This window comes from Lithobates pipiens, unplaced genomic scaffold (genome assembly GCF_037356315.1).
Source record: "Lithobates pipiens isolate NorthernLeopardFrog02 unplaced genomic scaffold, aLitPip1_a1.2 Scaffold_23, whole genome shotgun sequence".
NCBI classification, from domain to species: Eukaryota; Metazoa; Chordata; class Amphibia; order Anura; family Ranidae; genus Lithobates; species Lithobates pipiens.
The window spans coordinates 178704182-178726255 of NW_027507785.1; the positions used below are offsets into that span (position 1 = coordinate 178704182).

The 22074-nt window shown below is 46.9% G+C and overlaps 1 protein-coding gene across 4 annotated transcripts in view; it reads left to right on the plus strand.

Moving 5' to 3' along the window:
* Positions 1-21561, plus strand: part of LOC143928059 (beta-1,3-galactosyltransferase 2-like) — a 236659-nt gene extending 215098 nt beyond the window's left edge. For 2 of the 4 annotated variants that reach the window (XM_077452668.1, XM_077452665.1), the window contains exon 2: positions 20081-21561. In XM_077452668.1, coding sequence (XP_077308794.1) covers positions 20154-21257 — 1104 coding nt within the window. In that variant the 5' untranslated portion in view covers positions 20081-20153 and the 3' untranslated portion in view covers positions 21258-21561. Of the gene's footprint in view, positions 1-1376; positions 1435-2090; positions 2168-20080 lie in introns of all 4 variants that reach the window. The other 2 variants (XM_077452667.1, XM_077452666.1) reach the window with 2 other exon arrangements.
* Positions 21562-22074: the final 513 nt, after the last annotated feature.

The following is a 22074-nucleotide window of genomic DNA, read 5'->3' on the forward strand; positions in this document are numbered from 1 at the left end:
CCAGATCCTGGCCCCCCACCTATGTAAGTGGGTATGAGGGGCATAGTACTCCTACCCATTCACCAAAAAAGTGTAAAAAAAATTGTTAGGGCACAACACGATTTTTGAGTCCTTTTATTTTAAAAAAAAAGTCACCTGGTGGCTGCATTTGATGGGCGTAGTGGCTGCAATTGATGGCACAGTGAGGCTGCAATTGATGGTTTTTTAAAAAAAAATTCAGAATTTTTCCGTTTGTTTGCGCTAAACCCCCCCCCCCCCCCAAAAAAAAAATTACCTTTTTAATGTGCTTGGTGTACTGCATGCCAGCTACAGCATTCAAGGGACACATGGGAGAATATTGGCTGAATAAATTAATTTAGTCTTTTAAATGTATTGGTGGAAAGGGGTTATTATGTTTTCTCTTAGTTCAGGCTCCTCCTGATACCTTCCATATGGTAGTGATGTCTCTACCATGCCCTCTCTGGCAGGACCCTGTACAGTAGAGATAGTGAATAACGTTTAGTCAGGGCTGGTGCTTAACTATTTTGCACCCTAGGTAAAACTAACACTCCCCCCACGTCCGCCCGTGGTGGGCGTCAGTCTTGCCTAGGGCCACGCAGGTTACAGATTCAGAGAGCAGACTGCAGTTATGTCTCCGCCTTCCCAGTTGTGTCCACTGCCTCCTTCGCTGACCTCATGCCCGATGCCTCCTCTGCTTCCCCAGCTGTGCCCGGCTCCTCCACCTTTCCTCCTTTGCCTCATGTTCCCTCACCAGGCTAACAGGGAAATCAGCCAGCCGTGGCTGTGCCCCCTAGGCAGCAGTGCATGCTAGGCAGTTGCCTAGTTTGCCTAGTGGGAGCACCAGCCCTGCGTTTAGTGAGGTGGAGAGAGTTGGGGTGCAGAGCAGCAGTATCATGGAGTAATAGGACTGTGGATAGTATGCTTGATTTCCCCTTTGTGGGCTTACCCTGAACAGGGTTTTGTTTTTTTTGTTTTTTTTCACGTATTCACCTTTTTGTATTAGCACATACACACCCGTATACATATATGAGGTTAGTGGTTTAAGCACACACACCCATGTTAGTTTTTCAGTCTTTTTGGTTTCCTTATATACATAATTTTCACATGTAGGTTTGTTTGCACCAATTGTTAACCATTCATGAAGAAATTAATACTACTTCATAATAACGATAATCATCATAGTGAGGACTCTACACTACTCCATTAAATTGCCTTTGCACAAACATATATTATCTAGGTAATTAAGTATCAATTTTTATATTTTATTTTTTATTTATACATGCACTCGTACAACAGCATAATTGCAATATAATATTTATACATTTAGCTATAATATCTTTATGTGGAACATTTATTCTATATCTCATTATTTCTAGGTGCGGCCACCTCCTCTTCTGTTTCCCCTGGGGGAAACTCCAGATACTGTCAATTCTTGTAAGTTAGCGATTGATGCCCCCGTGAAGCCTTTCTCCTCTTTCCCTTTTTCCCCCCTTCTCCCCACCCCCCATGTTGGTGGGTGGATGAAGTGGGCCATAACAGCAGGGCAGCGGACCCAGGATGATCCTTTGAGAGAAGGCACAAACTTCTTTTTCAGATTTTATTAAAAGTCTCTGGTTGAACAGTAATGGTTCGGTGGAACTGGTAAATATTACTGTGAATACTAAAACACGTTATGACAATTAATACATTTTTTGGTAAAAACTTTTTTACTGAAAGTCTCTTTTCCTTTGATTGTTTGCAGAATACATAATTTAATCACCCCTTCTGCTTGGGCTTTGTCCCCCCCGAAGAAGACCCTGACTCTCTGAAGGTCGAAATGCATCGGGGTAGCAGGGGTGTTTCTTGTAGTTTTTGAAAAATTGATGTATTTGTAAATAGTTCCTGCAATTACGTCTGTATTAAGTGATGCATATATCTTTTATCCATTGATATGCTGTAATAACATATACCAGAGTCCGTATTTTAAATTCATGATGGCGATTATGCCTTTTGAATATATAAAATAAATATATTTTTACAAATTTATTTCTGCTTCTTGTTGCTGCCTGAAAACCCCAAGGGGAATTTATCTTTTCATTCACCCTGAACAGGGTTTCCCCTGGAGATGGGCTCATTACCTGAATGCACCACTGAATATAAAACAATGGATTATTGCCACTGAAGATGGGTAACGACTGCTAAAATTGTTCCTGTGATATTTTGCCTATTAATGTGATGCTACATCATTGAATTGTATTATGCAAGCCTTTGGTAAAAGGAATAGGCATTACTTCTAGCTAGAGTGATGTTATTTAGGCAGATGTCTGAAAACCTGAATGGAAGCATGTCAAGTGGTCTTGTACACACTTAGGCCGTAGGTGGCTGGACAGGTGCAACATTTGACAGGCTGAACTGGTGGGGTATACAGAAAATTGAATTCAATTGTAAACCTGGCCAAGCCAGGAATTGGTGGTGGCTAGTGGATAGGGATATAACCTCCTATCGTTGAGTGAGGACCCCTTAAATAGAACACACAGCAGGTGACCTGAGCCCCCATGTCATTTGAGCCCCAAATTCACAGTGAGATCATTGAAGCCATAGCCTGCACGCAAACATAGATCAAGGTCTTGTAAAGGTGTAACCTGACCATTAAAGACACTTGTTCTGCATTGCGCCAGGGGGATGGTGTTGTGGTGGCTTCTGCCTGCCATCCGTAGACATGGCAAGCAGTTAGGAGTATCTGCGTGGGTTCAGGCAGTTGCATTGTTAGGAAACAGCCCAGGAGAGCCCTGTACATCTGCAGCCCCCCCCCCCCCCCCAAGAACAGTGTCAATGTGGGGCCCGGGCCGTATTTAATGTAGGGCAAATAGGGCAGCTGCCCCGGGCCCATTCACTGTTTTGGGACCTGAAACAGCTGTCCCTGGAGCCCACACTGCCTGCACATTGAGGGCCCCCCCCCAATGCCACGGTCATTGAGGCAGTGCCACAGCGCTAGTTTACAGTGAGCAGGGGAGGGGGCAGGATGGAGCCAGGAGCACCACTGACTCTCAGATTCTGCAGTCTGGGTTGTCAGGAAAAGGCAGAGTCTGCAGGTGCAGCTAAGTATTGGGTCGGGTTTGGAGTAGGAGTTGCAGCACTGAGTTTCCCAGAGCGCGGATCAGGTGTGAGCTGGCTGGCAGGTACAGTCAGTCCTTCTCCCCAATGCTATCATGTACAATTAAACTGGACTAAATTAAATTAGACTGTAGAATGTCTGTCTGATGAGTCTGCTTTGGTGGAAAACAATGAGGTGGCACTGCAGGACACTGATGGGCTGCACTGGTGGGCACTGGTGGGCACTGATGAGGTGGCATTGATGGACTCTGATGGGCTGCACTGGTGGGCACGGATGATGTGGCAATAATGGACACTAATAGGCTGCATTGGTGGGCACTGATGAGGTGGCACTGATGGACACCAGTGGCGGCTGGTGACGTTTTAGAATGGGGGGGTGCAAGACTCCACCCCTCCACGTTTGGCCCATCCCATTTCTCATAAGCCCCACCCCTTATATAATCCACATCATATACCAGGCTGCACATTATACTCCGGGCTCTGCACATCATATACCAGGCTGCACATTATACACAGGGCTCTGCACATCATTTACCAGGCTGCACATTACACACAGGGCTCTACTAAAGAAACCTGTAAATCGCACATTTCTGCAACCTGTAAATCATACATATCTGCATTCGCAATCGACCGTGCCACAGAGCGAGTTTTTTAGGGGCAAATAAAGCACCTTGTCTGCAATCTCGTGATGGCATAGACGTGGCGCTTCCAATATTGCACTGCGCCCGGGGCACTGTGCACATAAGGACTTTAAAAAAAAAAAAAAACATGTATACCCGCTGAATTTTTATTTATTTTTTACTCACCTGCAAAGGAAAAGGCATAATGAGCTAGTATGCACCGCATACTAGCTCATTATGAAATGCTTACCTTAAAATGAGGCCCTGACATCTGGCCCGCTCCACGCCGAGGGAGCTGACATGTTCCCTCTGCGTTTCTTCAGGGTATCATGGCTCCGGCGCTGTGAGTGACCGGAGCCATGATATCGTCACTTCCGCACATGCGCATGGGAGATTTCTTCCCGACAGGGTCCGGCGTCTGCCGAACTTTCAGTTGAGAATCCCCTGTGTGCATGTGCTGCTGCAGTGCATGCGGAAAAGACGCCCATGGGGGGGTGACCACTGAGCCCTGCTAAAAAGCAGGACTTGGTTCGTTTGGCGGATGCGGCAAAATGTGAGGTTTATGTCTGCTTCGAGGGGCCCCTAGGGGCCCATTTGAAGCCGGAAGTTAGGGAGAAGATATGGAAAGGGGAATACGTTGAGATTTTCGCCCTCCTGCCTTTGGAGAAGTTTAATCTCGATAGGGTGAGGCCGGAAGACCACAAGAAGGAGGACGAGGAGAAGAGGAGGTATAGGCTCATTCCTTGGACATTTACGAATTGGCTACAGGCGTTCGCCATTTTAGCTAGCGTGATAGGGGAAAAGAACCCGGAACACTGCTCGCCGCTGTTTTGCTACCTGGACGCCGTGGGAGAGGCCTACAGAGTCTATGGGGGAACGTCTTGGTTGCGTTATGACGAGCAATTTCATCAGCGGAGGGCTATTCGCCCGTCCTTGAGATGGGATCATAAGGACATCAGCTTATGGATGCGCCTTATGACCTTGGCGAGGTCACCTAGCCAGTTTTTTCAAGGGGGGGCCGGTGGGTCCACTAACCCCGGACAATCGGGCACAAGAAAAAAAGGAGTGGGCTGGCAGTTCAACGAGGGCTCCTGCAAGTTCGGAGGGTCATGCAAGTACAAGCATGAGTGCTCTGGCTGTGGTGGGGGGGGGGGGACCCCCTGTCCCGCTGCTTTAAACAAGGTAAAGGCAGGCCCGGTGATGCTGTGGGAAAAGCGGACCACGCCGGTGAGAGTGGGAGGGATGCTGCCTTTCCTCGCTAGATATCCGTATAGGGAGGCTGCGCGGTTGCTGGCCCGGGGGTTTGAATCTGGGTGAAGCGCCCCCCTTGGCTACAACACGCCGGAGTGGTAACGGACAAATTGAAGAAGGAGGTGTCATTGGGGCGCATGGGGGGCCCCTTTTCGGTTGCGCCCATTCTGAATTTGGTGGTGTCGCCTTTGGGCGTGGTGCCCAAAAAGGAGCCCAACAAATTCAGGCTAATTCATCATCTGTTGTATCCAAAGGGGGATCGGTGAACGACGCCATTGATCCCACAATCTGCGCGGTGTCGTATACGTCGTTCGACGCTGTGGTCTTTTGGGTTAGGAAGTATGGGAAGGGGGCACTGATGGCGAAGACTGATATTGAATCGGCTTTCCGCCTGCTTCCTGTCCATCCTGAAAGCTTCCGGCTGCTGGGCTGTCAGTGGCAGGAGGAATTCTATGTCGATCGATGCTTGCCTATGGGCTGTTCCATCTCTTGTGCGCTGTTCGAAAACTACGGAACATGTTGCCGAGAAGTTCGGAGTTCCCTTGGCGCCGGAAAAGACGAGGGACCGCGTACGGTGTTGAGTTTCTTGGGTTTTATTTTGGATTCGGAGAGGATGGAATGTAGGCTGCCGGAAGACAAATTGAGGGTGCTCTAGGCGGAGATCCGAGGGATGTTGGGGCTGCGCAAGGTTCAGCTTAGGCCATTGCAATCGTTGTTGGTTAAGTTGAACTTCGCGTGTCGCATCCTGCCAATGGGGAGGGTGTTTTGCCGACGGCTGTCGGCCAGCACCGCGGGGGTCACTTCGCCCAAGAACTGGTGAGCCCATCACGGACGCGACAAGGGGGTCTGGGGGTGGCTACAGTGGTGTGTGAAGGTGACCGGCTGTCCATTTTCGTGAGCCGATCAAAAACGGATCAGCGGGGCAAGGGTAAGACAGTGCAGGTGTTCGCATTGCCCGGATCGCCATTGTGCCCTATTGGGTTAGTGTGAAGTTTCTTGAGCGTGCGCCCAGCAGTGGGTGGGTCGTTTTTGGTACATCAGGATGGACGGCCCCTCTCGAGATTTCAGTTTACGGCGGTTTTTAAGCAGTGCCTGGTAGCGTTGGGTTTGGGGGATCAAAAATTTTCCTTGCATTCCTTCCGCATAGGGGCGGCGACGGAAGCAGTCAGGTGGGGGTTGGACGAGGCGGTGGTAAAGCGAATTGGGAGGTGGGAATCCAGGCGGTTCCAGTCGTACGTCTGCCAGCATTTATTGGTTGTTTAACTTGAAAAGGGGATGTATGTGTGTGCTTATGCTGGCTTATGTTACATATTGATGTTTTGGGTTGTATTTTCTTCTCTTCCTTTCTTGCAGGCGGACGACAGGGGTTGGTGTGGATAGTTGGCCACTCGTACGTTTGTTGGGGGGCCAGACGGGGTGATGCTCGCCCTGATGACCGACAACTCGGGTTTTCCGGGCAAGATGCAGTTATCCGGTGGCTAGGTGTACCGGGCATGCTGTGGGGCAGGGCGGTGGCAGAGGTTCATAGATTTGCTCGCTTGGACGGGCTTCCGGATGTGCTGGTACTGCACGTTGAGGCAATGACTTGGGTGTGAAGACTATGCTAGATTTAGTGAAGGACATCAAACTTGATTTTTGGCAACTCCGCCTTGCCTTCCCACGCATGATAATTGTGTGGTCTGACATGGTGGGTAGGACGTTCTGGAGGTTCGCGAGATCGGTGGAAAAAATTAACGGGGCCAGGAAAAAAGTTAATAAGGAGGTCAGTGGTTTTATGGTCCGGAATGGGGGGTTGGCAATTGGAATTGGAAGTGGACACTTGGCACTACCTAAAAAGGGACGGGGTGCACCTGAACGACGTAGGGACGGATTTATGGTCCCTGGGTATTCAGGATGGGATTCAGCGAGCTTTGAGGGTGTGGCAGGGCGCGCAAGGGTAAGGTTTTGCCCTTGCGTGCTGTGGCATGTTGTTGGTCTGTGCGGATGAAGGATTTACCCCGGTGATGGAAGAGTGCGGGACCTATCGGTGGTATAGTACCCGTCGGTGGTGATTAGGGATGAGCTTTGTGTTCAAGTCGAACATACGTTCGACTCGAACATCGGCTGTTCGCCCGTTCGGCGAATTCCGAACGTTATGGGCCGTTCGCGCCAAATTCGTGTGGCGCTCACGGCCCATCATCGCAGTGCATTGCTGGCTCATAATTGGCCAAGCATGCACTGTGACCCCGCATGCTTGGCCAATCACAGCGCCAGCAGCGAGGAGAGCCATGATTGGCCACAGGCAGGATGCCTGTGGCCAATCATAGCTCAGGCTGTGTAGTACACACCCCACACTATATAAGGCCGCCAGCGCGGTGGCCTAGTGTAGTGTGTTGGCGTCTGAAGCAGTTAGTGGGTGTTCTGTGTACCTTCAACACAGTACACACCGATCGTTTTCGGCCTATTTTCGATCTTGCTGTTGTGTAGTGGTTGTTGTCTGTGTGCCCTGACCGCAGTATACACCGCTATATTCACCTCACCTATATAGCTAGAAGAAAAAGAGAACGTTGGGACTTTAAATGAGGCGGTGACCGGGTAAGGTCAGTTGCCTCCATCCCTATTTGAATAAAGCAATCAGGATGACTGGAGGTTGGGACTTTAAATGAAGCAGGCAGGTGTAAAACATTTAAATTTATTGGAAAATCAATGGTAAGTTGCATGGAGGATAGTCATGAGTACACCAAGACGACCAATATATTCCATACAATGGATAGACATACAGCAATAACAATTGACCACTAAAAATACAAATCACATTACAAGTGATCATTAAGTAAGTAAAACATATAGTTGGCATAAAACATGGCATATAGTAGCTCTATGCATTTCGTGGATTCATCCACTCTTCAGGAGCATGCACGTGGAAAACTGAATGCTGTAGTATAATAATAAGAATATCTGTAAGGTCTGACCCTGTCACGGAAAGCAGAGTTTAAAATAAAGTAATTAGAAGTAATATTGGCTAGGATGAACCCCCCAAAACCACTCTCAAGAGTACTTACATTATCTGTATCTATGCAGTAGCAATGTGCCAAAATGAATCAGAATGACCCCATATGGGTATCACTGGTGGGAGCTGAGGTGGTTAAGGCAGACCAGGACTGGACAAGGATGGTTTCCAAAAAAGAAAATTCCAAAAATTTATAATGGTCAGCAGTGACCATATGTGCTAAAAATAAAAGAAAGGTTGTAAAATAGGTTGGAAGATCATATTATGTGGTACAATAGATCATCTGTCCTAAACTTGGTAAAGGATAGGATAATGAGATGCTAATGAGTGCATAGGTAAGGTTAACTTAGTGAGAGTAGAAAGTTGGAATGATTAGAAAAGTGAAATACATAGAATATTTTAAGAAACCATATCAACCAAAGAGATTAGATGGAATAAAATAGAAGTGCAGCATAAATCAAATAGTGAAATGGTGAAGATCAAATTACCTAATAAACACTTCAGTGTTGAGTGATCCACAAAGTGTGCAGATAGAGGGCTGGAACCACCATGTGAGTCAATCTGCCCCAGGTGACTTATAAGGGCTAGTCTGCCACACCCACCAACGTCACGTGAGAGCAAGCACTAAGGAGGATAGGCAGCTGCAGCCGGGCGGAACCGCCCCCAAAACAGTGCCAAATTATTCCTCCACCTGGCTGCTAGATGTAAAAAGTGATGGAAGACAGCGGCGCCAAAGACATGGCGCAGCGGTTCCAGCACATAAAGCGTGACGTCGATGCGTAGTGCAGGGCGGTCCACCCACCCTATAGAGAGGGGAGGAGGAAGGCCCGCGCTACGCCTCGCAGCTCCCAAGGTGATGGAGCGACTGCTCCTATCTAAAACATGTGACACATGCAACTGCCAGGGATATTAGCCTATTTAAAATGGGGATGGGATGTAAAAAGGGGCCCCATCCCATGGCGGTTAGCCCGGTGGAAGGGGGGGGAATTCCTATATTAGATGATCTAATCATTACATGGTATAATTGGGTATTAATCAGACCTAAAGTGATATAACCAAGCGCGCTTCCATCCCTAATTTATTTAGAAGAAAAAGAGAACGTTGGGACTTTAAATGAGGCGGTGACCGGGTAAGGTCAGTTGCCTCCATCCCTATTTGAATAAAGCAATCAGGATGACTAGAGGTTGGGACTTTAAATGAAGCAGGCAGGTGTAAAACATTTAAATTTATTGGAAAATCAATGGTAAGTTGCATGGAGGATAGTCATGAGTACACCAAGACGACCAATATATTCCATACAATGGATAGACATACAGCAATAACAATTGACCACTAAAAATACAAATCACATTACAAGTGATCATTATGTAAGTAAAACATATAGTTGGCATAAAACATGGCATATAGTAGCTCTATGCATTTCGTGGATTCATCCACTCTCCCTTTTTACCTCCCATCCCCATTTTAAATAGGCTAATATCCCTGGCAGTTGCATGTGTCACATGTTTTAGATAGGAGCAGTCGCTCCATCACCTTGGGAGCTGCGAGGCGTAGCGCGGGCCTTCCTCCTCCTCTCTCTATAGGGTGGGTGGACCGCCCTGCACTACGCATCGACGTCACGCTTTATGTGCTGGAACCGCTGCGCCATGTCTTTGGCACCGCCGTCTTCCATCACTTTTTACATCTAGCAGCCAGGTGGAGGAATAATTTGGCACTGTTTTGGGGGCGGTTCCACCCGGCTGCAGCTGCCTATCCTCCTTAGTGCTTGCTCTCACGTGACGTTGGTGGGTGTGGCAGACTAGTCCTTATAAGTCACCTGGGGAAGATTGACTCACATGGTGGTTCCAGCCCTCTATCTGCACACTTTGTGGATCACTCAACACTGAAGTGTTTATTAGGTAATTTGATCTTCACCACTTCACTATTTGATTTATGCTGCACTTCTATTTTATTCCATCTAATCTCTTTGGTTGATATGGTTTCTTAAAATATTCTATGTATTTCACTTTTCTAATCATTCCAACTTTCTACTCTCACTAAGTTAACCTTACCTATGCACTCATTAGCATCTCATTATCCTATCCTTTACCAAGTTTAGGACAGATGATCTATTGTACCACATAATATGATCTTCCAACCTATTTTACAACCTTTCTTTTATTTTTAGCACATATGGTCACTGCTGACCATTATAAATTTTTGGAATTTTCTTTTTTGGAAACCATCCTTGTCCAGTCCTGGTCTGCCTTAACCACCTCAGCTCCCACCAGTGATACCCATATGGGGTCATTCTGATTCATTTTGGCACATTGCTACTGCATAGATACAGATAATGTAAGTACTCTTGAGAGTGGTTTTGGGGGGTTCATCCTAGCCAATATTACTTCTAATTACTTTATTTTAAACTCTGCTTTCCGTGACAGGGTCAGACCTTACAGATATTCTTATTATTATACTACAGCATTCAGTTTTCCACGTGCATGCTCCTGAAGAGTGGATGAATCCACGAAATGCATAGAGCTACTATATGCCATGTTTTATGCCAACTATATGTTTTACTTACTTAATGATCACTTGTAATGTGATTTGTATTTTTAGTGGTCAATTGTTATTGCTGTATGTCTATCCATTGTATGGAATATATTTGTCGTCTTGGTGTACTCATGACTATCCTCCATGCAACTTACCATTGATTTTCCAATAAATTTAAATGTTTTACACCTGCCTGCTTCATTTAAAGTCCCAACCTCCAGTCATCCTGATTGCTCACCTATATAGCTAGTGATCTATCTTTTATAATAGAGCTTGCAGTCAGTAGTGTTAGGAGCTTGTGCGTGCTGTCTGCGTGCTCTGTACCCAGTACACACCGCTATATCCACCTACATATCTCTTCTCTATTTGAGCCCACTTGCCATCTGCAGGAGTTATTGGAAGTTGTGTGTGCCTCCAGCACAGCACAGTATACATCTGTATATACCCCTTTATCTTTGGTGTTCTATAAAAAAGGCATCTGCAGGAGTTAGTGGGTTTTTTGTGCCTCCAGCACAATATACACCTGTATCTACCCTTTATTGCTGTTCTCTAATAGAGGCATCTGCAGGGCTTAGTGGGTGTTGTGTGACTCAATTACAGTATACCCCTTTATCTCTGGTGTTCTATAATAAAGGCATCTGCAGGAGTTAGTGGGTGTTGTGTGACTCCAGCACAATATACACCTGTATCTACCGTTTATTGCTGTTCTCTAATAGAGCCATCTGCAGGGCTTAGTGGGTGTTGTGTGACTCCATTACACTGCTGTTTTACCCAACTCCCTTCAGGCCATTACCATGTCTGGAAGGCCAGCAAGGAGAGGCAGACAGGCGCGAGCCGATAAAGAGGGCAAGCAGGCTCTGTGTCTAGAGACAACAGTGCTGGTCGTGGATGCGGTGCATTGTCATCAGCACGTGGCCATGAGACACGCTTGTCCTTCTTTTCGGCAGCTGGACATGTTGAACGCAACATGCCAACGACTTGGTAGAGTGGATGACCAAGCCCTCTTCATCCTCCTCATCCTCTCTCACCCAGTCTCAGGGTACTAGCAAAGCAGCTGCCAACGCATCGTCTTCCCTCCTCTCAATGTCATCATCAGTGACTCCTTCCCTAGACCCACCACGTCCTCCTGAGGAGTCTCCTGAACTCTTTGAGCACAGTGTTGGGTACATCCTCCAGGAGGATGCCCAGTGTTTTGTGGGCTCTGATGATGACACTCAGCTAGAGGAAGGCAGTAGCGTGAGCGCAGAGAGAGGGGATGCTCAAGAAGGACAGCAATCTGGCAGTCATGTTCCACAAGCTGCAGCATACTGCCAGGTTTGCTACAGCGATGAAGAGGGAGGGGATGATGAGGGCACTGACTCCACGTGGGTGCCTGGTAGGAGAGAGGAGGAGGAGGAGGAGGCACATGTCCAACGAGGCAGGATGCCCTCCGGGGGCCAGCTTAGGGGCAGCACACCGACTGAATCACACCGCAGAGCTCCGCCTGTGCAGGGCGCAGCCTCTGCGCGTTATTCTAAAAGTTCTTTGGTGTGGGCCTTTTTTGAGACGAGTGCATCAGATCGCACCGCTGCTATTTGCAACATATGTCTCAAGCGTATCTCGCGTGGCCAAAACATCAGCCGCTTGGGCACCACATGCTTGACCAGACATATGTTGACCTGCCATGCAGCTCGTTGGCAAGCGTACCTCAAAGACCCACACCAAAGAACAAAGCGGACCTCTCCTTGCTCCTCATCAGCTGGCATCTCCAACCCCACTAGACCTTCAGTCCTCTCTGAAACCTGCTCTGAGAGGAATGAAGGTGTAGAATTAGGTGTGTCACAGCCAAGTGCTTCCGGGAACTCTGCTAGCGGTACACCCACGTCCGATTATAGCAGGCAAATGTCCCTGCCCCAGCTGCTGGACCGGCGAAAGAAGTTCACTCCCAGCCATCCACATGCCCAGCGGTTGAATGCTAGCTTGGCTAAATTGCTAGCACTTCAACTGCTGCCTTTTCAGTTGGTAGACTCGGCCCCCTTCCGTGAGTTTGTACAATGTGCGGTTCCTCAGTGGCAGGTCCCCAAACGCCACTTTTTCTCACGGAAGGCGATTCCGGCTCTCTACCAGCATGTGGAAGGCAATGTCCTTGCCTCACTGGACAGGGCGGTCAGTGGTAAGGTGCATATTACCGCTGACTCATGGTCCAGCAGGCATGGACAGGGACGTTACCTGTCTTTCACGGCCCATTGGGTCACTCTTCTGGCAGCTGGGAAGGATGCAGGACAAGGTGCAGTAGTGTTGGAGGTTGTTCCGCCACCACGCCTCCAAAATGCTACTATTTGTTGTGACACACCTCTCTCCTCCACCCCCTCCTCTTCTTCTTCCTCCATGGCCTCTTCCAGTGCTCTGTCCTCAGAACCAGCGGTGCTCCGTAGGCGTTCCAGGGGCTACGCAAGTACGCAGGCAAAACTATGCCATGCCGTGCTTGCGCTGGTTTATTTGGGGGACAGGAGCCACACTGGGGCGGATGTTTTGTCAGCTCTGCAGGGGCAGGCCGAGAGGTGGTTGACGCCACGCCAGCTTAAGCCAGGAATGGTGGTTTGTGACAATGGCACCAACCTCCTCTCCGCCCTCCGACAGGGACAACTGACCCATGTGCCCTGTGTAGCTCACGTCCTTAACCTGGTGGTGCAGCGGTTCTTGGGCAGGTACCCCGGCTTACAGGATGTACTGAAGCAGGCCAGGAAAGTCTGTGTGCATTTCCGCCGATCATTTAATGCCTGTGCTCGGCTGGCTGAGCTCCAAAAGGAGTTGAACCTGCCCAAGAACCGCCTTATATGTGACATGCCCACCAGGTGGAACTCAACGTTGGCCATGCTGCAGCGGCTGCACACGCAGCAGAGGGCCATCAATGAGTACCTGTGCGACTACGGCACCAGGACAGGGTCAGGGGAGCTTGTTTTTTTCTCACCACGCCAGTGGGGCATGATCAGGGATGCATGCACTGTCCTGTCACCGTTTGAGGAGGCCACAAGGATGGTGAGCAGTGACAGTGAATGCATCAGTGACACTGTACCTCTTGTCCACCTCTTGGAGCATACGCTGTGTGGAATAATGGACAGGGCACTTGAGGCAGAACAGAGGCAGGAAGAGGAGGACTTCCTTGCCTCTCAAGGCCCCCTTTATCCAGACAGTGGTCCTGCTGTGCCACCCATCACACAGGAAGAGGATGAGGAGGAGGAAGAGGAGGAGGAGGATGATTGTGTCAGCATGGAGGTGGAGGCTGGCACTCAGCATCAGCAGCAGCAGCAGTCTTGTAGGGATGATTTACAGTCCCAAGAAACACGTGGACTTGTACGTGGCTGGGAGGAGGTAGCTGCAGATCATGTTGCCCTTAGTGACCCAGAGGACTCCGGACCGAATGCCTCAGCTAACCTACGCTGCATGGCCTCCCTGATCCTGCAAAGCCTGCGGAAGGATCCTCGTAATCTTCGGATCAAGGAGAGGGACCATTACTGGCTGGCCACTCTCCTTGATCCACGGTACAAGGGTAAGGTTGCCAACCTTATCTTGCCATCGCAGAGGGAGCAGAGGATGAGACATCTCCGGGAGGCCTTGCAGAAAGGTCTGTGAAACGCGTTCCCAGAGACTGGGAGGTTTCAAACTCCTGGTCCTGGACAACGTGTTGCTGAGGCATCGGTCAGAAGGAGCGGTGGAGAAGGTGGCCGTCTGACTGATGCTTTCAGACAATTTTTTAGTCCGCAGCCCCAAGGTATGATCGGTTCCAGCAACCATCGCCAGCGTCTGATTTACATGGTGCAGGAATACCTAGGGGCAAGGTCAGACTTGGACACCTTTCCCACCCAAAATCCTCTGGCTTACTGGGTCTTGAGGATGGATCACTGGCCAGAGCTTGCACAGTATGGAATTGAGCTACTGGCCTGTTCTGCATCCAGTGTTCTTTCGGAACGCACCTTCAGTGCTGCTGGTGGCTTTGTTACCGATCACAGGGTGCGCCTGTCCACCGAATCAGTTGATCGACTGACCTTCATCAAGATGAATCAGTCTTGGATCACCCACAGCTACCAAGCACCTGAAGCTGATGTAACCGAATAAATTTTTTTGAATTATCACATCCCTTCAAGACTGCCTATGCTGATGCTGAGTGACTGTCCTGTTATGTTGATTGTCTATCCTCTTCCTCCTCCGCTGATATGTTGGAAAAACATTTCTGGTTCTGGGTGATGCCATTAGCCCAATTTTTCTGCCCCTGTTTAACAGGGGCGTTTAAGTACAATTTTTGATGCAATGCTTTGCAGCAGGGCTAATTCCTGCAATAAAACTAGAGTATATGGGAGAGGTTGCAGTGTCGTGGCACCAGCACCAGTGCCTAAGGCCCAATTTTTCTGCCCCTGTTTAACAGGGGCGTTTAAGTACAATTTTTGATGCAATGCTTTGTAGCAGGGCTAATTCCTGCAATAAAACTAGAGTATATGGGAGAGGTTGCAGTGTCATGGCACCAGCACCAGTGCCTAAGGCCCAATTTTTCTGCCCCTGTTTAACAGGGGCGTTTAAGTACAATTTTTGATGCAATGCTTTGCAGCAGGGCTAATTCCTGCAATAAAACTAGAGTATATGGGAGAGGTTGCAGTGTCTTGGCAACAGCACCAGTGCCTAAGGCCCAATTTTTCTGCCCCTGTTTAACAGGGACATGTAATTACAATTCTTGATATAATATTTCACAGGAGGGCCCGTTCCTGTGAGCACCCAGAGTAACTGTGAGGACTTATAGTGTTGTGGCACCAGCACCACAACCACCAAAGGTCAGTTTTTCTACCACTGTTCAACAATGGCATGTAATTACAATTCTTGATATAATCGTTCACAGCAGGGCGCTCCAGCGCCCAGCAAGAGTCACTTTGAGGGCTTACAATGTTGTGGCAAAACCAACACCTTGTTCCGCCATTTCTGCAGAGCATATAGGGCAGGCCCCTACTTTCAAACATCCAACTTACAAACATCTCCTACTTGCAAACGGAAGGAGACAACAGCAAGTGAGATGAAAAAAGATGGACGACAAAACAAATTATACAGGGGTGATAACACTTCCCTATGTTTTCCAAAAAGCTTAAAAATAGTTTTTTTGACTGGAGCTACACTTTAAAAATGTACCAGTTGAAAATTACAAACAGATTCAACTTAACACAACAAACCTACACAGTCCCTGTCTTGTTTACACCGCCTGTATACTGCTGTTCTGAGTATATAGGGCCTGGGGGCCACACGCATTTCCTTTTTTTAATATGGGTACAGGGTTCCCCTTGATATGCGTACAAGACCCAAAGGGGCTGGTAATGGGCAGGGAGGGCTACCCATGCCATTTTTCTCAATGGTTTTCAACCATATTGCAGGAACCAGATATAACATTAAAACCGCAAGCAGTTTTCAATGATGTTATTTCTGTTTAATGTCATTTTGTGCAGGGACTGTTCTAAACACGGGAAACACGTGGCACTTCACAGGCATACTACAGACACCCCCCAGGCACCATATTTAAAGGAATATTTCACTTTTTTTTCACTTTAATCATCATTAAAATCAGTGCTCACGCCAAAACGGCCATTTTTAAAAACATTTTAGGCATTGACCCATGTCCCCTGGGGCAGGAGCCAGGTCCCCAAAACCCTTTTTTAGGACAGTATCTGGCATATTAGCCGTTAAAATTAGCACTTTTAATTTCGAACGTTCGAGTCCCATAGACGTCAATAGGGGTTCTAAAGTTCGTTCGAATTTGGGGTCCGTTCGAAAGTTCTGGTGCGAACCAAACCGGGGGTTGTTCGGCTCATCCCTAGTGGTGATACAGCTAACAGTAGTTTTAGCTGAAGTTGGTGATCAGGTGCACTGCGGTCAGTGTTTGGCCTCTGAGCTAGTTTGTCAGCTTGAGGTCTATAAGAGTTGGGCACCGCAGTGCCATAATGTTTATGATGGTGGTTGGTGGGTTTATCCTAGCACAGACCAATGGGAGGAGTTCAATGGAGGAAGTGCCTTACTACTTGAGTTTAGATATGTTAATTTATGTTATTTATGTTATTTATGTTAATTATTTCAAATATTTTTATAATAAAGATAATTGGCTGCTACGGCCATGTTTTACTGCAGATTGGTGTGGTCTCAGTTTCTGGGGTATGTAAATGTGGGCGGCGTAGCAGTTGGTAAAGATAGGTAAAAGGGGGAGTAAGTCACATGTTATATGGTGCTGCAACCTGTAATATTAAAGTCTGACCCATTGGGGTGGGGGGTTGCTGCCGTTCCGAGTTGTTTTGGCATACATGGAAATATTGATTCCTTTTCATTGTAAGGCATTAAAACCACCATCCCTCCATGGCATTGACCAGCTTCCTAGTCCTTAGGAATTTTAGCATTAACCCCAATAAATGTAAAGTTTGGAAACATTTTAAATGAGAGTTACTATTTCCCTAATCTTTCTGTAATCTCCATCCACAGCTTCAGCACTTCCGAGGCTTACATTGCTCATCAGAGAACGAAACTTTGATTAGCGGGGGGGCTGGGTGTCGTTCCGACTGCCTAAAAGAGTTGATTAGCGGGGGGGGGGGGGGGGTTTGCCGGTTCCTCTGCCTAGTCTGCCTAAAAGTTGATGGGGTGCTGCCATCAAAAAGAGGACTAAAAGTTTTTTAAGCTGTTTGGAGCAATTCGGCTTACCTGCTGGGCTGAGCAGCCGAGTAGAAGCCGAGTGGACTTGGGCTGCACATCTGAGCAGCCGAGTGGAAACGTCACTTCCGGAAGCCCTGCTCATGTCCTAAATGGCACTTGCCCGGCCAGTCCATCGCGCCGGAAGCTGTGGCGCGATCGATATGCGGCAGAGAGCAAATTTTTTTTTGCGGCAAATGAAGCGTCTCCTCGTCTGCAATCTCGTGATTGCATAGACGTGGCGCTTCCAATATTGCACTGCACCTGGCACCAATAAGGACCTTTTTTTTAATTTTTTTATTAAAGTGACATGTTTACATTTTTTTTTGACAGCCTGTGGGGGTGGGGGGGGGGGGGGCGGCGCCCGGGCCCAACCTATGGACAGGCCGCCACTGATGGACACTGATAGGCTGCACTGGTAGGCACTGAGGTGGCACTAAAGGACACTGACACAGATAGGCTGCGCTGGTAGGCACTGAGGTGGCACGGCTGGACACTGATGGGCAATGATATGCTGCACTTGTGCGCACTGAGGTGGCACGAATGGGCACTGATAGGCTGTGCTGGTAGGCACTTATTAGGAGGTGTGGATGGGCACTGATAGGCTGCACTGGTGTGCACTGATTGATACATAGGCTGCACTCGTGGGCACTGATGAGGTGGGACTGATGGACACTGATGGGCTGTACTGATGAGGTGGTACCGATGGACACTGATAGGCTGCGCTAATGGGTATGGCTAGGCTGCACTGATGTGGCTGCACTAATGGGCACTCATGACGCTGTGCTGACTAATCTGCACTTATGGGCACTGATGAGGCTGTACTGATTAGACTGCACTGGTGGGTACTGACAGGGGCGGACTGACCATTGGGGGCTCCATCAGGGTTGCCAGCCTCAGTAAAACCACTGAAAGTATGTAAAAATCTGTGTTTTTTCTACATCTGTCTCTCCAGTACCTTCTCAGTCAATAGAAACATGTCTGTTTATACTGTATGATTGTATACTGTGTGTGTGTGTTTGTGTATAGTGTGTGGCCCTATAATGTCTGATTGCCTGGGTGCCCCATAATCTCCTATTGCCCGGGGGCCCCATGAGTTGTCAGTCCGCCTCTGGGTACTGATCAGCACTGATGGAAACTGGTACACTGCACTGATCTGATGGACACTGATGATGCTGCACTGAAGAGGCTGGACTGATAAGACTTCACTGATGAAACTGCACTTATGGTTACTGATGAGGTTGCACTGATGGATACTGATGAAGCTGCACTGGTGAGGCTACACTGGTGAGGCTACACTGATGAGACTGCAGTGAAGAGGCTGCACTGATAGGCTACACTGATGGGTGGCACTGGTGAGGCTGCACTAATAAGGAGGCTTATTGGCTTCCTTTTCCTCAGACAGTGACAGTGCTAAGGAAAGGAAATGCAAATAACTGACAAATGTTTTTTCATGTGATCAGTTGTGATTGGACACACATGGTAAAGAGATTACATCATTGGCTATATACCGTGATTGGTTATGTGCTGTGCCCAAGGGACACAGCTCTCCACTGATTGCTGTGCGTTAAGAATCCTCCCTGAACAAGAGCCATTCCGCCCGTCTGTCATAGTACCATAGGCCGACTGGGGGTCATTTAAAGTGACACTAAAGCTAAACTAAAGCTTTTCATTTTTTTTTTTTTTTTTAAATAACAAATATGTCATACTTACCTCCACTGCAGCAGAGCCAATGGCTGCGCTGCTATCAATCTATCCAATAAGGACCTGAGACAATGGGCTTTTGCTGGTGTGCTCATCCCCGGGATGTGATAGAGGGTGTACATGTAAGTAAAATGCGGGCTGCAGCATGACTATTGTAAAACAGATGATACATACACCCCTTGTTCTACCCGACCAACCCAACTCCATTACCTTACTCATTTTCCAATTAATGGAGACCACACCATTTATGGAGTAATTATTGCCCGTAGCAGCCCCTTTATTAACAACTCAAAATTATACATAACTATAAAAAACAAACATTGGTTAAACCCCTTAAAAAGTCATGATGGTCTTTGCAGGGCATCCCCCAGAATTACCATGCGATCATAAAAATGCACTGCTGTACCTTTAACTGAAACTAGGCCTCCAGCTGACCAGCTAGCTCAGAGACAATCAAACCACTGACCGCAGTGCACTCTTTAACCAAATTCCAACTAAACCAATGTTAGCTGGAATACCACCAAACAGGCCCATACCACCGATGGGCCCCGTATTCATCCTTATCTGTGGTATCTTCCTTCACCTGCAAAGACCAACTGCCACGACATCCAAGGAGCAAAGCATTCTGTGAAAGAAAACATGTGATTATACAACGTAAATATCTACGATCCAAAGGGAGGGTGGGTGGTAAACTCTCTCCTCCAGCTAACACTGACACTAGGGATGGACGTTACTTCTAATTTTCCCCTATTAGTTCCTCCTCTTCCTCCCTCTCCTCCACTCAGGTAGTTTGTACCATCCACTGTTCCTGTGCCCTGTTCCCCCAGTCATGAAAGCCCTACGTTTTATTAATTTTCTTTCCTTATTCCGGGCAAAGTTTTTCAATGCAGAGCAGTGTTCATATATATTGTCATCTCTTAAATGTGGATGTCCAAGCCTTATTTTATCCTAAGGCTTAATGTGGCTGTAAAGTGTGAAGATTTTTTTACCTTCATGTATTCTATACATGAAGGTAAAAAACCTTTCAGTGTACTTATCTGAGCCCGATTGGAGGTTTTCCTCTAAGCATGTCCATAAACTGTATTCAACTTTTTTTTTTTTTTTTTAGGAACAGGTATACCTTAAATAAAAGATAAACAAACAATTTGCTTATGGGAAAAACACAGCCTGCAAATTTTAACACATAATTTCTCTTTTCATACAGATTGTGTCTCCAAACCATAATATCCCAGTTGCCGGCATTCTGAACTTCCACTACCCTTTTGCCCACAGAAACCATGAAGAAACACTATTACTGTACCTCATGTTTCAGGTGGAATATCAAGTGCTTAGTGCTCCCTGCGTTCATATTAGGATCTATGGCTTTGATTTTCCTGCTTTTCATGTCATTAAACCTCAAAGATTATACCTTGATTGCAAAGAACTTAGTTATTGCAGATAACTATTTCCAAGGTTTCAGAATTCAAACAAATACATTTGAGACAGTGGAAAACTCTGATACATCCCAAACGGTAGTAGAGACTCAGCAAGCTGGAAAAGAAGATCACATATCTCAGGACAGGTCTCAATACAAATATATAATTACTGAACCTAATAAATGTGGGAAAACCAAGCCCTTTCTTATTTTCCTTATAGCAGTACAGGCACGGCAAATGGAGACTCGTCAAGCCATCAGGCAAACTTGGGGAAAGGAAGACTTTTTACCTGGAGTAAATATATTGAGATTGTTTTTAATAGGCAAAGAAGCTAAGAATGATAATGCTGTAGAAAAGAAACTAGTAGTGGAAAGTCAGCAATATCATGATATCATCCAGCAGGACTATTTGGATACCTATAATAACCTAACTCTAAAGACACTGATGGGCCTGGATTGGGTTGCTAAGTATTGTCCACAGGCATCTTACATCATGAAGACAGACAGTGACATGTTTGTTAATACTGAATATTTAGTGCGTACATTACTAAAGCCAGACCAGCCACTCAGGAAGAACTACTTTACAGGTTATTTAATGAGAGGTTATATACCCAACCGCAATAAGGAGAGCAAATGGTACATGTCTCCAGATCTGTATCCAGGTGAAGAATACCCTCCGTTTTGCTCAGGAACTGGTTATGTTTTCTCTGGAGACCTTGTGGAAAAGATACTTAACATTTCTGCAAGCATTAGGCTACTTCATTTAGAAGATGTGTTTGTTGGCATATGTCTGGACAAACTTGAGATTCCACCTGTACCCCCACCTAAGGATTCTGATTTCAATCACTGGAAAGTTTCTTATTCACACTGTGTGTACAACCAGTTAGTCACCTCCCACCAGTTTGAGCCCCAGGAACTGATCAGCTACTGGAATAATTTACAACAAAATAAACATACCTGCATCTAGCTTATCAATTAAAACATGTTGCTGCTGTTTACAAATGTCAAAAGACTAATCAGAATGCATGAATGTTTTAAGTAAATATTTTCAAGGTACCATTACTACTATCATGTTACAATATGAATTTGCAAACATGCTATAATGGATGGGCATTATGTAAAAGGGTGAATTTACCTCCCCAGACGACGTCTAAGGAGACAAAACGAGTCGGGAGGACTCAACTGCTGCCATTCTTTATGTGAGAAGCGCTTAATCAACTGCATAAATGTAAGTTTGATAACTTTTTAATAAATTGATTTGTTTTACGGAATTACGCTATTTGGCCCCATTCTTTTGTCCTGTATGGCCTTCATGGGGAGTGTGACCTGTTCTGCGATTACTGGTTTCGTGCTTAACCTGGCCTGAGAAGCGATTTCCAGCGTTGAGTCCCAAGTTCTAATGTTTGCTGGCCGGAGCGCCCCTCAGTCGTATTACATCAAAGCGTAATTGACCCTTGGAGCATATGTTCGCTTGGGTCTATAGGAGTCGGTAAGCCTACATCTGTTTAGGGTGGTGGTATCGGCACCAGGGATTTTGCTTTCAATATTCCTGTGAATTGGAAGACATCTTGATTTTTCTATTTGCACCAAGGGGGACAGCGTCTGGTTTTCCACTAAAGGACTTTTATTCTCTTAATATATATGTTCACATAGCAACTGTATAAATTGCTTTTTTCGTTTGTCAATAACTGTTTGAATTTATATTTGGCAAAACACACGAGTCACACTTGTGATATTTTGCACATATGTGTTTTTCTATTTTAGCGCAACACTTTTTTCTTATA